Source organism: Octopus bimaculoides, chromosome 11 (assembly GCF_046866305.1).
Source record: "Octopus bimaculoides isolate indiv1 chromosome 11, ASM4686630v1, whole genome shotgun sequence".
Classification (NCBI taxonomy): domain Eukaryota; kingdom Metazoa; phylum Mollusca; class Cephalopoda; order Octopoda; family Octopodidae; genus Octopus; species Octopus bimaculoides.
Window position 1 is genome coordinate 36,034,101 of NC_142938.1, and position 15,930 is coordinate 36,050,030.

The 15,930-nt window shown below is 33.3% G+C and overlaps 1 protein-coding gene across 3 annotated transcripts in view; it reads right to left on the minus strand.

Annotated features, from left to right (window-relative positions):
• Positions 1 to 252: 252 nt before the first annotated feature.
• Positions 253 to 15,930, minus strand: part of LOC106876079 (G patch domain-containing protein 11) — a 73,871-nt gene continuing 58,193 nt past the window's right edge. For all 3 annotated transcript variants that reach the window (XM_052971697.2, XM_014924487.3, XM_089359816.1), the window contains exons 4-6: positions 8,184 to 8,297; positions 5,429 to 5,510; positions 253 to 3,680 (exon numbers count right to left, since the gene is read on the minus strand). In XM_052971697.2, coding sequence (XP_052827657.1) covers positions 3,619 to 3,680; positions 5,429 to 5,510; positions 8,184 to 8,297 — 258 coding nt within the window. In that variant the 3' untranslated portion in view covers positions 253 to 3,618. The remainder of the gene's footprint in view (positions 3,681 to 5,428; positions 5,511 to 8,183; positions 8,298 to 15,930) is intronic.

Sequence of the window (15,930 nt, forward strand, 5' to 3'; positions counted from 1 at the left end):
CTTCTTCCTATTGCAGGTTCAATCATTCCAAAAACCCATTACTTCCTAACAACTCATCTAATATGATGATTCCATTTGACAAATAGAGATCATCAATCTCAACAACAACACTTTTAATTCTTAATTTCATTGAATTAGCAATTAAATATTGCAGAGCTCTTCTTAAATGGAACTGCTATTCAATAACAGTAACATGGGCCATGTCCAATTAATGACAGGTTCACTTCTGCTTATCAACTGTCAAAACTCATAAACAGATAAGGAAAATAATTTTATTTAAAGACAAATTACTATATTAAAAAGTTCCTTCTGATATTGTAGTCTCTTTGCAGCAATTCTTACTGAACATCTCCGTATTTTTGCAATACTGAACTTCATATTGCTTCACAATTTCTAGACTTCTGTTATTGGCAACAAAAAATATTTTTGAAACCATTCTATGCTGTCCCACTTGGTCATATGAATTTCAATAACTAATTGATGATAACTCATTGCTAATATAGGTAAAAAAAATTTGAAACATGTTGTTTCAAATGCCATCAAATGTGCAAGGGGCTGGGGTCATTAGAGATAGTAGATAGCTTCTGTTACATAGGAGACCAGATTAGCAGAGGTGGAGGAAGTTCTGAAAGTGTAGTTGCTAGGATAAGGACAGGCTGGGAAAAGTTCAGAGAGCTTCTAACTTTGTTGGTAACTAAGGGCCCCTCTCTCTGAGTGAAAGGCAGATTGTATGATGCTTGTGTACATAAAGCTATGTTACATGGCAGTGAAACATGGGCTTTGACTACAGAGGATCTGCAAAGGCTTGAAAGAAATGAAGCTAGCATGCTCCACTTGATGGGTAATGTCAGTGTGCATGCACGACAGAGTGTAAATGATTTAAGAGACATCAGATGTTGTGTGCAAGAGAGAAAACTGTGCTGATTTAGTCATGTGATGCATATGGATGAGGACAGCTGCATAGAGAAGTGCCAAGCTCTAATTGTGGAGGGTACCTGTGGAAGGGGTAGACCCAGGAAGATGTGGGATGAAGTGGTGAGAAAGAGTCCTCAGACACTGAGCTTCACTGAGGAAATGACAAGGGACCAGGAGATGTGATTTGCTGTACTTGATAATATGTGTCAAGCTAAGTAAAATCGCTGTCTTCCACACATACAGGCTTGTCCTTCAGGTGCTAGTGCCACTTAAAAAGCATCCATGCAGGTGCTGCATTAATGCACCTGTTCCAGAGCTATGTAAATGCACCCATGCTAGTAGCATGTAGAAAACATCCATCACTCTCTGTTAAATGGTTGGCATTAGGAAGAGCATCCAGCAGTAGAAACCATGCCACAACAGACAGTCGGAGTCTAGACAGTTCCCTGCTAGCCAACTCCATGTCAAACTGTCTAACTCATACCAACATAGAAAGAGGGTGTTAAACAATGACAATGATGATGTTTATACTATCAAAATGTGAAGTTAGAAATTAATGACATGTGCAAATATATCTTCATGATTATAAAGGAATCCAATAGGCAAATATATATAAGGTCACAAAGCTTCCAACAAGTCATAGTGCACTTGAGCATTGTAATACAATAAGCTCTTTAAAAGCAAACATCTAGTCCTTAGAGAAAGAAATCTAAATATATGATAACAAGAGCACACAATCATGAAAAACCATCTTAATAATATTAGCTGTGTGGTATTATTGAAATTGAAATCTGTATTGCTAATAAAAGAAAGGGATGTTATTGGTAGCCATGATAATAGTGAAAGAGATTAGACCTTCCACTGTTAAGACAATTACAAGAGTAGATGTGCTGATGTTTGCTTTTGTCTTTTTGTATATTTGCCTGTTGGATTTTTTTTTACTCTTATTGTGTAATTGATTTGTGATTTTACATTTTGGATGTATCTTTATGTTCAAAGAGTTAATTATTCAAATGAGCAACTAAAGGCTTAATAAACCACTTTTGTTTTAGTTCATTTTCTACATTTTATCTATGGTTGCTCAAACATTGTATATGATTTTTTTTTCTTCAGTCTCTAGGAAACGCATCTATTTTAAAAGGACACAAAAGACAACCTGTATCTTTAGAAGTAGGCAATATTGTCTTTATTCTTTTTATTGTTGTGATTTTAAATATATGTATCTTTGTCACTACAAAACAATAAAATAACAAAAGTTTGAATGAGTGAGTGAAGTTATCATTTTGTCTTATGTAGTTGTGTTGTGTATAGTGTAAATGGTGATCCCACATTTATTAGAGGTTCATAGGTACCTTCAGTAGAGTTTACTCTGTTGCCTTCCGTGGCATTTACTATGATGCAAGTATATGAACTAGGATCCTGGCAAGGGGTTATCATGTCTTCACAGCACACCAACACCTGCTACACTTCCCTAAATGTTTAATAGTAAAACTAAACCCACTGGACAATTCGCCTTCTATGTCCATAGAATTTGATCCAGTTCAAGCCCTGTACATTACTTTCCAACTAATACTCAAAACCACACTTCCAATTCCACTCCAAGACACAAATCCTACAATCATTACCTTAGTCCATCTCCATTGTCCATGTTATTGAAACCTCACTCTAAAAGGTGGCATCTCAACATTTGTAGATTCCACTGCTCTCTCTAGCCTGCACATATCAGCAACAGGAATTCCAGTTGCTCTGACAGAAAGTCCCCTTTTCCGACTTCTCCAAATACATCTGCTTCATTTGCTGCTCTCTGAACTCCTCCAACCACCAACAACTAACCGTATCTCTTCTTGTATCAAGGACATTTATCTAAAGTAACTTCTCCTTGAAGTCATCATTCTCAATGACTTCAACACTCACAACTCTTCTTGAACTTCATACTCATCCCACACCAATGTCACTAGTGTAGAAACTGAATCTTTCACAATCCTCAACTCACTACATCAACTCCTGTTATAGTGGCTTCAACACTTCTGGACTGGTTGGTGTTGTTCCATCTCTATTGAGACACTCCCAACTTATCTGTCATCACTCTAACTTTTCCTTTACTCTGGAAATCCCTCCCTACATGTCTTTTCTAAATCCATTAGCTTGCAAATGTTTAAGAGGAAAATTAATCACAAAATTCTCCTCACTCTCAGTCAGCCTATAAAAGCTATAAAGACAGTCCTATTTCTCTGGGGCAAACCAAAGCCATCAACATTATTATTGTTATAAATTTCAATGAAACAGTTAGTTCACATTAAAACTCCACCTAAACATAAACAACAAAATAAAATTTCTAATACCAAAAAGCAAGTATTTTTGTTCTTTTGGAGTGAAAGTGATGTTCGTATGTAAATAAAGATTTGTTGTAAAATTCTCAAAAGAAAATCAGTTCCAGAAGCTAAATCAATTAATTGTATTCATTGATTCCTTACTTAAAGTTCAGTATAAAAAGTAGGGAAATGAGTCTGTGATAGTCATGTCTTTAAGACATTGACATTATATCATAATTTTCAAAGAGTTAGAAACAGTTTATCTCCACCAAAATGTGTCTTAAAATAACAACTTGTCTTAAATTCTGTTTATTCTGATACTAAATTAAACAATGAGATGTTCAGTAAAAAAAAAAAAAAACAGCAAGATTATTGAGACAGAAATGTATGTTTACATTGATTCATGAGCAGATCGGCAATTTCCAGGACAATTTTCATCTATGTCTTTTATACCTGTAATAAAATATACAGAAAAAATGGTTAGTCTTTAAAGATCTTATATGAGACTTAATATTTATCATTTTCTTTTCTTATGTCACTTCACTTTGCTTCCACTTACATACATCTATTTTATTTTCATCATGTCCTCTCTGATCTCTGAATATCTACTTTTCTAGTGGTCTAGTAAATTTCAAATTAATTAATAGGCAATCATCTCCAGAGGGATGAGCAATGGAGAAGACAACCTGTCTAGAATGCCTTAAAAAATCACAGAAAATTTCAACAAATCAATATATGGAATAAGAGGCTTGAAGTTTAGAAACACAAACAGTCAAGTGCTGGTGCATGATAAAACACAGTGGCCCACATTGTTTGGGTGGCTGTAGTTGTCTATGTCAACAAATTTAATACCATCACCTGGTTCTTCAGTAACTGTAACAGAGCCCATTCATTTGCAAACATTCAGATTGACTCTTCAGTTCAAGGATAATCCAATATGCTGCTTCATACTGCACTTTTCCTGGCATAGTGCTAATATTTGTTAGGAATACAGAAAGTGATTCTTCAGCAAAGGCCCACTCCCAGGTATAATAGACCCCCATCAATGAGTAATACTTCAGGAGGCTGCCCTATTTGCTGATAGGCACATCTACAGCCACTGACTTCCTTACAGATTGTTCAAAGTAGAGGTTAGTGACAACCCATGTATCATGTTTTATTCTTGTTTTCCCATACTACTCTTGGGAGTCCCAAAAATGTCATAAACATAAAATACTACTTTCAAAAATGATATCAGAATGAAAAACTCCTTAATATCAGCTCTGATACTGCCATTGTCAGCATTTTAAAAGCTGTTTCCATGCTTTACTTTGTAAAGTAAGAGTGGAAGTATTTCTTCAGCTATGAGGATGAAAATTAGCAACAGTATGTAAAATTTGATCTAACCACAACATTGTTAGAAACATGAACACCTGATATCTGTTGCAATTGGTAATCTCAGTCATAAAAACTTCACTGAAGCTTCACATAACAATGGTTAAATATTGGGTGGTAGCAGCTGCAGTCATGGCTAGCTCAGTACAAAAGTTTATTACTTTTGCCTATTCAAACAGAGAGTTTTTGATTATAGAAACAGAGCTAGCGAGGTACATATGGTTGGTCTGAAATCTTTTTATGATACCTTGTGCAGCTCTCCAGCTCTGGCCAAACCTCCGAACCCACAACAGCATGGAAAATGAATGTTAAATAATAATCTTTTCTACTCTAGGCACAAGGCCCGAAAATTTTGTGGGAGGGGGCCAGTCGTTTAGATTGATTCCAGTATGCAACTGGTACTTAATTTATTGTCCCCAAAAGGATAAAAGGCAAAGTCGACCTTGGCGGAATTTGAGCTCAGAAAGTAAAGACACGAAATACCGCTAAGCATTTCACCCAGTGTGCTAACGTTTCTGTCAGCTCACCACTTTAAATGTTAAATAATAATAATGATATGATGATGGTAGTGGTGTTAATTGTGGTATTGATAATGATGACAATGATGGTTTAGTTAGCTTAATTCCCAAACGTAGATATCAGTAAAAGTGACTAACTGAATGAGTGAGGAATGGTAGTGATGATGATGATGATGATGATGAAGAGGAAGAAGAGAATGACAATGATGATGAAATGGAAGACATTACAGTAATAATTGTTTGAATAAAAGAAGCTTTCTGTCACAAGTCAAGAAATTACTTCAACTGCAACTGTAGAATTTAACTTACTATCAAAAGTTGCACCACACCATAAGCAATAAAAGTAGGTGTTTCTTAGATAGTCAATCACCATTTCTAGTTTTTCTTCAGGCTGAAATTTTAGAAAATAAAGATATAGAGTAAGAATTAATCAAAAATATATTGTTAATTATAAATCAAACAAAATTTAGTTGCTATAAGTCATTGCCACCATCTTCTACTGATTTCCACCAGTATACACTGCTGCCTATTGTCAATCTGTCACTATCGTAATATAAACCATTCCTATAGTGTCAGTTGTTGCATCTCCTCTCACTTCTATGTAACCCACTTCACTTGACAACATATAGTTGGATCTATCTTCAGGCTTCATCAGGAAATCAAAGTATAATTGTTCATTTCTATTTCAAAGTATTTTCTATAATAGTTTCTAATATAAAGCACAGGTTTTCAAATATATTAAGATGAAATGTATGGTTATAGAAAGGTGTCTATACCTTTTCACTGGGGAATTAGAGACACTAAGGAAATAAATGGTTCCAAACAAAACTGAAACTAAATAACATTCCTCTGATTGAGAATAAAAATCTATTCTACAATGTCTATCTTCTGCTGCACAAACATCAAAAAACAAATAATTTGGAAATGAAACAATAAACTATTGAAGGCTATTGTAAGTAATACTAAGGTTATTTTGATTCTGGTTCAAATTTCTGATTTCATTAGTATGTGATCAACTGAGATTTAGGCAAGTCAAAACTTTTTTTCCACTCTAGTACAAATAACTCAGTTCTGTACATTTTCATATTTACAGAGAAAGATGGAACACATGAAAGAGGAAGACCCAGAAAGACATGGGACAAAGACTGAAGGACAACCTCAGGACATTGAACCATTCAGACGAGATGACAAAGAACCAAGATACCGAGCACCTTGCTGTACTCAAGAAACACATACTCCACAGCAGAAGTGTTGAGGTTGCTCCCTCTGGTGAGGTAGTTTGGCCTGCAAGTGCCCTGTGCTGGTGTCACATAAAAAGCATTTGTGCCTGTACTGTGTGAGAGTACCACCCAACACACCCTGTAAAGTGGTTGGTGTTAGGAAGGGCATCCAGCCATAGAAACCTGCCAAATCAGACTGGAGCCTGGTGCAGCTCTCTGGCTTGCCAGCTCTGGTCAAACTGTCCAACCCATGCCAGCATGGAAAACATGATTAAATTATGATATTGAAGCAATTTGTTTTATTGACAAATAACCGTTTTTCATATATTTCAATTTTTCAACCAAATGTTAAGTAACAGTAGGAGCTATTTTAAATGTTACTCAAGGGAAACAATTTCCAGACCCTGACTAAGAAGTGGGACCAATTTATTTCAGCAAGCTGTTTTATAGCTTGTATATTTGCACAAAAGATTAGCCTAGTGTTTATGTGAAGTGACCCATCATTCTGTAAACATATTTATATTGCCATAAACACAATATTCTGTTTTTCAGACCAATTTCACTTCTACTCTATTTTTTTAACCAAATTATTTGGCAGGCAGCAAAAGGAAGATGAAGACACTGCTCTTCCTCTCTGAAATAAACATGTCCCATGCTAAGTTTATTCTAGCTCTAATCCTAATTCTAAACCACAACAACTCAAAGGCTCCTGAGGGTGATTGAACTTAAGGATAAGCTCAGCATTGGATTAGCCATTAAGCAAAATAAGTACATGCTTAGGGCATCAAGGGAAGTGGGGCACCACAGAAATGGGAAATGGTTTATGGTATAAAAGATGTCACTTTAAACTTGCTAAAATAATATTCGGGATGCCTTAATCTCTACTAAGTATAAAAGCAGACATGTTATGTAAGATTAATTTTAAGGATTTGATCAAAGATTTTGCAATTAGAAAAAGTAGGCGAAAACTTTTCAAATATAAATAAAGTGGAAATATACACAATGAAACATTACTTTCCATCTTACTGTTAGTTTTGTTTCATTTTGAGAAATAGAAATTTATTTTATTGCTTGTTATTGTTTATACTTTAAATTATATAAATAAGGGTGCACCAAAATCTTATAAGTGCTTAGGGCCTCTATGGGTCTTAATCCAGCCCTGGGTAGACTTGATGCAACAGAAGAAGAAATGTGGAGAATCAGCTGTTCTGACACTTTTTTATGTAATGAGAAATCTTGTTAGCATGTCCAACTTTTTCTCAAAGCAGAATTGAAGTGCAATATTTACAGATCACTTTGATAGCCTCTTTGCTAGGTTAATTCATTTTATAAACTAGACTAAGAGAATACAATAATGTATACATAAAAGTGTGATTGATCAAAGAACAATGGTTACCAGATTGGGTGTAACTACTACAATCCCAACCACAATAGACATTGGGTTTACTTAAGAAGGATGTTATAAGTAAAGACATTCTTGAAGAGAAATTAATTTTACTGTTATTCTTTGGAAGTTTCTCATGTTATCTTTTATAATGTACTAGCAGGTGTGCATCTCTTTTTTGTCTCAAAACATTAACAAAAACTTCATGCTAAAGATGTTTTATAGAGCCAAATGAGATTGGACAAAATGTTTGGCAATTACTACTTTATATTTTTTAAGTTCAGAGACATAGAATTCTACTCTCATGAATTTCAATTTTTTAGTTGGAATCTATGTTGAATTTGATTGTCAGTATGACTATATCATTCAATTGGCTATAGATGTGGTAAATAAAGGTTTAATCAAATCCTAACCAAAGCTAAATAAACCACAAAAACTCAATAACTGAGACATAACTTACAGTATAAATGTCTAAAATTGGTTTCTCTTCAGCCTCGTCTTCACTTTCATCAGCTAATTTTTGTTCTAATCGATAAAGTGGCCAATAGAACCAATCTTTTGGTTCAGTTATTTTCTGAAAAATAGAATATGAATATGAATATATTTCACACACACACACAAAACTGCATCAATATGTGCTACTGTGACTAGATGTGTATTTGAATGTAGAAAAAAAACCCTCCACTTCTGAAGACCAGATTGACATATTGATCTTTGACTAGAGCAAAACAGAAAACTAGACTGAATATTAACTACAAGTGAACCAATATGGCAGGGATTGTATAGAAAGATATTTTTTGACAGCTTGAAATGCCAATTGAATTGACTAGTTTCATTGCCCTTACAGCTCATCAGAATATGCCTATCTCACCTTTTCAATGAGTTGGAAAGGTGAGTAATAGAAAGCTACTTATTGAATTATAAACAATATTGTGCCAATCACAATTCATTTACATGGTGGTATGAGATTGATGGCCTGTCGTTAATAATCATTCAACCACTACCATGGTTGAATAATATTGAGGTCAATATTTTCAATCCCATTTTATTTTCAATCTCTATTTCTATTTCTGTTAGTGTATTCTCTTGTTTGCACACACTATATTTACACCACACAAATTTTTATGTTCTTTTAATTTATATATTTATATGTTATGCTTTTATATAGAGAGATTTGTATTGATCTGTATTAATATGTATTCATGTATATGTATTTAAAAAAATATTAAAAAAATTTTACGTCTATGTGTTTTCCGTTTGGGAATTTGCTGATTGACCTAAACTTTGTTTCTGAGTTTACCTCTTCCATTATTGTTCGTCTCAGACTCATTCCGAGCACTTCTCAGTTACAGCCCATATATCTTGAAAGAAAGGTTTAATAGTACATATATATATATGTGTGTGTGTGTGTGTGTGTGTGTGTGTGTGTGTGTGCGTGTGTGTGTGTATGTATGTATGTATGTATAGATAAAAGGTATCGGTATCTAGAAGACCTAAAGAGTGGCAGGTCTTACTCCATAGCACTAAGTAAGTGTTAAGCTTTTGGTTCAATAGTGATATGAGTGAGGAGTCTAATGTGGGTCTTGTATTAGCATGCATATATATATATATCATCATCATCATCATCATCATCGTTTAACGTCCGCTTTCCATGCTAGCATGGGTTGGACGATTTGACTGAGGACTGGTGAAATATATATATATATCATCATCATCATCATCATCATCATCGTTTAACGTCCGCTTTCCATGCTAGCATGGGTTGGACGATTTGACTGAGGACTGGTGAAACCGGATGGCAACACCAGGCTCCATATATATATATATATATCTGACAAAATGAAATAACAAAGCCAAGGCTGTGAGGAGTTTTCAGGACATTTATAAGGAAAAAGATATATAGTTTTATAGCTGTTTCTGGGATATTATGGATATCCCTTCATTGGAGACGATGTAAGATGGTTAAATAGAGGTAAATATTTGAGTTCGAAATAAGGAATTATTATGGAAAAGAAGAAGATAGGGAATACAGAGGAAAATAAGAGAATGAAAGTAGAAATTAAATATAAAATATATAAAAATATTGTAGTTACAGTTCCATTATTTGAGGAAAGTGGTGTATAGAAGTGGTAAAAAAGTTTCCTGTACATGGTATGTAAGTTCCAATAGTAGTTCATATTTAGTCATTTCAAAGTATAGAGCTATACTTCTCCTAATCAAAAAAGCTCATTTCTGTTTGATAGTTATACTAGAATTTATTTATTATTATCTTAATTATAAAATATATAACTCCAAAAGAGTTTAAAATTTTAAAAACGAAGAAAAAAATTTAAAATAACAAAACAAAAAAAGCGCCCATGTGTGCTAAAAAATAAATAAATAAAACAAAAAATGTTTTGAATCAAATAGGTGCATTTCTTTTTTTTTTTGTTGCTTTTTTGCTAATTAATGATTGAATACTTAATTAAATTTACAATTATAATTCTCATAATTAATTAACCTTTTACTCTGAATGATTGTTTGATTGACTAATATATTGATTACTTATAACTTGCATTTAGGTAGTTTGAATCAATATTTAGCATTTCTAGCACAGCAACTTGCGTTTTTTGACTACTACAATGAAAAAAAATTGCAGATTCACCACTCACCAATTTATTTTTGTTTTTTTTTTGTTGTTTTTTTTTTGTTTTTTTGGCATGATCTAACAAACTAATACTTATTTACGATTTATTTAATATGTTGGAAATCTAACACTGCTTGAAGTCCAACATCAAGTGTAAATATGCACCACCTTTCTAGCATAAATCTATTTCTATTAATTATTCTAATAATTTTCTCTACATTTGCTCATTTTCTAATTTTAGTTACAATTTTCGATTTTATCATGAGCCAGTGTAACTAAAGTGCTCTTACAATTCATTTATTATTTACTTAGATTAATACTTATTCTTATTTTAATTCAATCATCAAACATGAAAAATAATTCAAAAATTATTTAACAAAAGTATTAAATAAAATGAAAAATTCTTAATCAGGTACAATTATAAATTATTAATTGTCACTATTTATTAGTTTATTTGCATTGCCTGGAAAAATAATGGAATACAATAGAAAATGCGGGCACATGGAGGTTAATATTCTTAAGTTATTACACCAGGCAAAGTACAGGACAAGCATATTTTTGCTTAAAATATTGCAGCTGTAGTTAAAATTTTAAAATATATCTAGATTTAAAAACTAAAAATAATAGCTTTTATTAGCTACTCTATAATTAAAAATTAACTCAAATAATAGATTTAAGGCTAACTGTTAACAAAAAATAAAAAATTTTTCAATAGCCCCGTTTAAAATGTTTTTTCAATTACAAGTTTTTAAATACTCCCATATCCATATGGAGTGGGTGTATTGAGAGATTTACCTCCCCCCGACATTTCATACCACATGAGCTATGTAGCCCCTCACAAAGAAGAAAAATTTAATTAGAAAGAGTACCCCACCCCCACCTCTGGAAAATATCACTGTACCCTCCTCTAAGCCTCAATCCTACCATAAAGATATCAACTGAACTTTCCTTTTTTGAAATTTCCAGAAGACCAGCCTTATGGTGTCTTTATCAATGAATTATAGTGTGCCAATTTTTATCAAAATGATGAGCAAAAAAGGAATTTAAGTAGTTCTTAAACTTGTAATTGAAAAAACATTTTTAATGGGACTATTGAAAAATTTGTTACTTTTTGCTAATAGTTAGCCTTAAATTTATTATTTGAGTTGATTTTTTAATTATAGAATAGCTTATAAAAGCTATTATTTTTAGTTTTTAAATCTAAATATATTTTTAAATTTTAACAATAGCAGCAATATTTTAAGTATAAATATGCTTGTCCTGTACTCTTCCAGGTGTAATAACTTATCCTGTACTTTTCCTGTACTTATTAAAATAACTTAAGAATAGTAACCTCCATGTGTCTGCATTTTTCATTGTATAGTGTGGGCATGAATGAATGTGTATACAGAGAATACTTTGCACTTGTATGTAAAGAAGCAGATTTGGTAATTTAGGAAGTATAGTTTCAGTACTCTTAATATTTATTCTCTTTATGAGAGTTCGTTCAATCAGTTCTTGTCAATCAAAACAAAAATAAATACAGATAGATTTAACAGGGCTGGATGGATTTAAAGTTTGAGGACACAGGGGATTATTAATGAACCTAATTTTAATAAACTACATCACCATTAAGTCTGTCAAGAATTTTTTGCAGCTGAAAGGAACCTAAAGATTGCAGGCATGTTGTAGTGGGACTAATCCCAATTTTCATAACTTTACATAGTTAAAGAGATATTTCTAGTCCAGGATAGATACATTTGTCTAATGCATGATTTTTTTATACTATAGGAAACTTTGATGCAATAAACTATTTACATTAAGAAGAGAAAATAAACAACACTAATGCCACCACCATATAAGATGTTACATATAAAGAAAATTAGGGTTAATACTAAGAAGAGCGGGATGTTTTTCCTTTTACTAAACAATCAACAGAGAAGTAAAATTGTCAGCTCCTCATCCAGACAACTGAGGCAAGAAAAGTTATGTCTTGTTCAGTGGTTCAACATTATGGATCTAGTATTGTCTGAACTGAAGACCTGTTCCAATATAACAATATAACAATAGCCAAGTGACTGAAATTAATACAGGAATGTGGTCAGAAATTCTTTGTCATCCAGGCAAACATCCAGCTGATCACGCCTGCTACAGTTCTTGCCAATCTTCACACATTCTCTGCATCCAGTGCCCACATCTCACTGCCGTACAGCATCATATTTCATACACAAGTACCATGCAATTTGTGTAAAAAACTTACTGTAACCGCAGATGTCAGCTTTTCACACTTATGCACTTCAGGCCACTTTGAAAAACTGTCCACCACAAGGTAATATGAACCCTTAAGTGGACCTGCATAATCAACATGCAGCCTGAACTATGGAATATCTGTTTTTGGCCACGGTTGCCGTTTAGTGGTATGTCATTTTTAATCTAAAATATACTCTCCTTCATTTTCTACAATACTCTTCCATCTATCTGATGGACTTGCAAGGCCCCTCTTCCAAAATTCACTTGTCTGTGATGAAAAATACTCCTCCAGTACTGTTCTGACCTTCTCTACAGAATTCATATTTTTTCCGTCCAAATGATTTCAAAGACTACAAAATAATTGATAATCAGATGGGACAATATCCGGCAAATATGGTGGGTGGGGCATTGTTTCCCATTCAAACTGCTCCAGCCTTTGGAATGTCCTCTTCGCTGTATGTGGCTGAGCATTATCTTAATGGAAGAATACCTTACGTCTTGAAACCAAAGATGGTCGTTTTGCTTCTAGTGATGAATGGTTAAATGACCAAATCCAAGCTTCTCTGCTAGTTCCTCAATAGTTACAATGGGATTTTGTTCCACCAGGGTTTGCAGGATGTCCTCGTCCAGCTCTACAGATCTTCCAGGATCTTGTCTTCTAGGCTGTAGTTTCCGGCTCGGAATTTCTGGAACCACCGTTAACACTCGCTTATGTTTACTGTCTGATCCTCATATACTGCATTAATATTCCTCACATTTTCCGTTGCACTGTTACCTTTATTGAACTAATAAAGCAAAATATGCTGAATATGCTCCTTTGCTACTTGCATTATAGCTTTGAAAAAATAACTGTTAAAATCGAACTGCACTAAGAATAAGTACAAGGTAAAATTACTACCTGCTTTTATAGCAAGTTGATGCAAGTAGTTTATCTTATCCCCCTCTGACTTTTAATTCATGCAATTGAAAAAAACTGCATTATTTATGGGATGACCTAATACATAACTTCTCATTAGTGATTCCATTCTCGAAACCCCTGGGTGACCAATGTGAAATCCCTTTAGTAATCACGTCTGTTGTGCGGCTGGCACTATGAATTTGTGCAAACACATTGTCACACATTGAGAATGGGTTCAACTTTGTGTTGTGCATATTTTCATCTCTTTTAGCCATCAACGTTTCTTTCATTTTTTTTTAATTAATTAGTTTTCCGATTTTAATTTTGTCTAGTAGTTCATGTATGACATTACACAAAACATTTTTAATTTCATTTTCTGCTTGCAACGCAGCAATCATGGTATCTTCAAATGGTTCAGCATTTTTTGAAATCAGTCTTGATAGGTAATCAGCGTGTACTAATTTTTTTGATGGTATATACTCCATCTTAAAATCATAGTTTAATAATATAGTACCCCAGCATTGCAACCTATTAGCAGTATGGGTAGGGATTCCTTCCTTTGACTCATATATAGATAATAATGGATGATGATCAGTCTGTAGTTGAAAACTTTTACCATGTAAAAATCTATGAAATTATTTTATGGCAAAAATAATCAATAGAGCCTCATTTTCAATTTGGCTGTAATTTTTTTTTTTTTTTCCTGATATCAGAGAACATGAAGCATGAACCACTGCCTTCATGTTACCATCTTTATATTTATGTAGCATTACTGCTCCAATACCATACTCAGAGGCATCTCTGCTGCAGGATCAAAGTGTGCTAACAAGAAATCAGAGGTTAATATTTTTAAAATTTCGTTGAAAAGCCTTCTGACAATTTTTAGACCAATTCCACTTTACATCTTTTTTAATAGATTATTTAGTGGAACTCTTACCTTATGCATGTTTGGAATATAACTTTGGTAATAATTTGCCAGTCCCAAAAAAGCTTGTAACGTTGCTATATTTGTTGGAGGGGCCATATTTTTAATTGTGTCTACCCTCGACAGATCTGGTTGACATCCATTTCTGTCAATGATTTGTCTTAAATATTTTATTTTCAGTAAGAAAAATTCACACTTTTCTTCACTCAAAGTAAAGCCATAATCCCTAACTTTTTCGAACACATATTTTACATGCTCTACGTGTTGGTCCCAAGTTTTGCTTTTGGTAAATTCAGTCTGCTAACATTGCATCCATAATCTGTTGAAAAATCGCCAGTGTGACTTTTAAGCCAAATGGTAACCTGTTGTATACAGTGTGTTAATTGTTAGGTATTTAGAATATTCATCATCTACCTTGATTTGTAGGAACACATCAGAGAGATCCAACTTAGAAAATATCTTGCCACCATTTAATTTTGCAAATATGTCTTCCGGAGTAGATAGTGGATAGTGGAGCGTTTTAAGACATTCATTTAAACCAGTGGAAAAATCATCACACACTCTGATTTTATTATTCTTTTTCTTAAAGTACACAGTCGGTACTGCTCATTTAGAGTATTCCCCTTTCTGAATAACTCTAATTTTTTCTAGTCTCTCTAACTCTAAGTTTATCTGTTCTAATGCTGCGAATGGTACAGTTCTTTTTGGTTTAAATACTGGTATGGCATTTTCTTTTACTTGAAACTTCGCCTTTGTTTTGGTGCACAGACCTAATTTATCAGACAAAACTTCAGGAGAAATCTTTTTAAATTTTTTAAAATTTTTCTGACAACTTATTTGCACTGGTGGTAAAACCATTCACATTTTTACAGAAAAGATTTATGGGGAGGTCCCATAAGTTAAATAATTCCATCCAGTCTGTGCCGAATAAATATATCATATTTCAACACAAAAATTGGCTTTTAAGCTTTTTCCATGAAATGTAACATCACTTATCATTTTTTGCCCTTAAAATGTAATTTTTTCCCTGAAACATCACATGTAATTTTTAAATTTTCTTTTCTGCGTCAATTATTGAGATATCACTGTCCATATCCAATCATAACTTTACGTTTATGTTATTAATTTTTTACATACACAAATTTCCTTTGAGACTCGTTCATATTTCTAGTCACCGATATCCTGTCTACATGATTTTTGCTGTTGAACTGTTTTTTAGGTTTTGTTTTACTGTGTGATTTTTATGACCTATCTTACCACACTTGAAGCATTTTATATTTTTAAATGGACAGTTACTTTTAAAATGTAGACCACTGCACCATAACATGGATTCAGTCTTGACATTTTTTCTCTTTTTTCTTATCTATTACCGGTTAAAATGCATGAATATGAGAGCAGTCTTTTTCTTCAATTTTATCTGTGTCATGTCTTAGATTTATAATCTTCTGGCATTCTTCTCCTACTGCCTGTAGAGTTAATTTTTGGTCCCATTCTAATTTTGTGAATATCTGGAATATATATCTCCATCT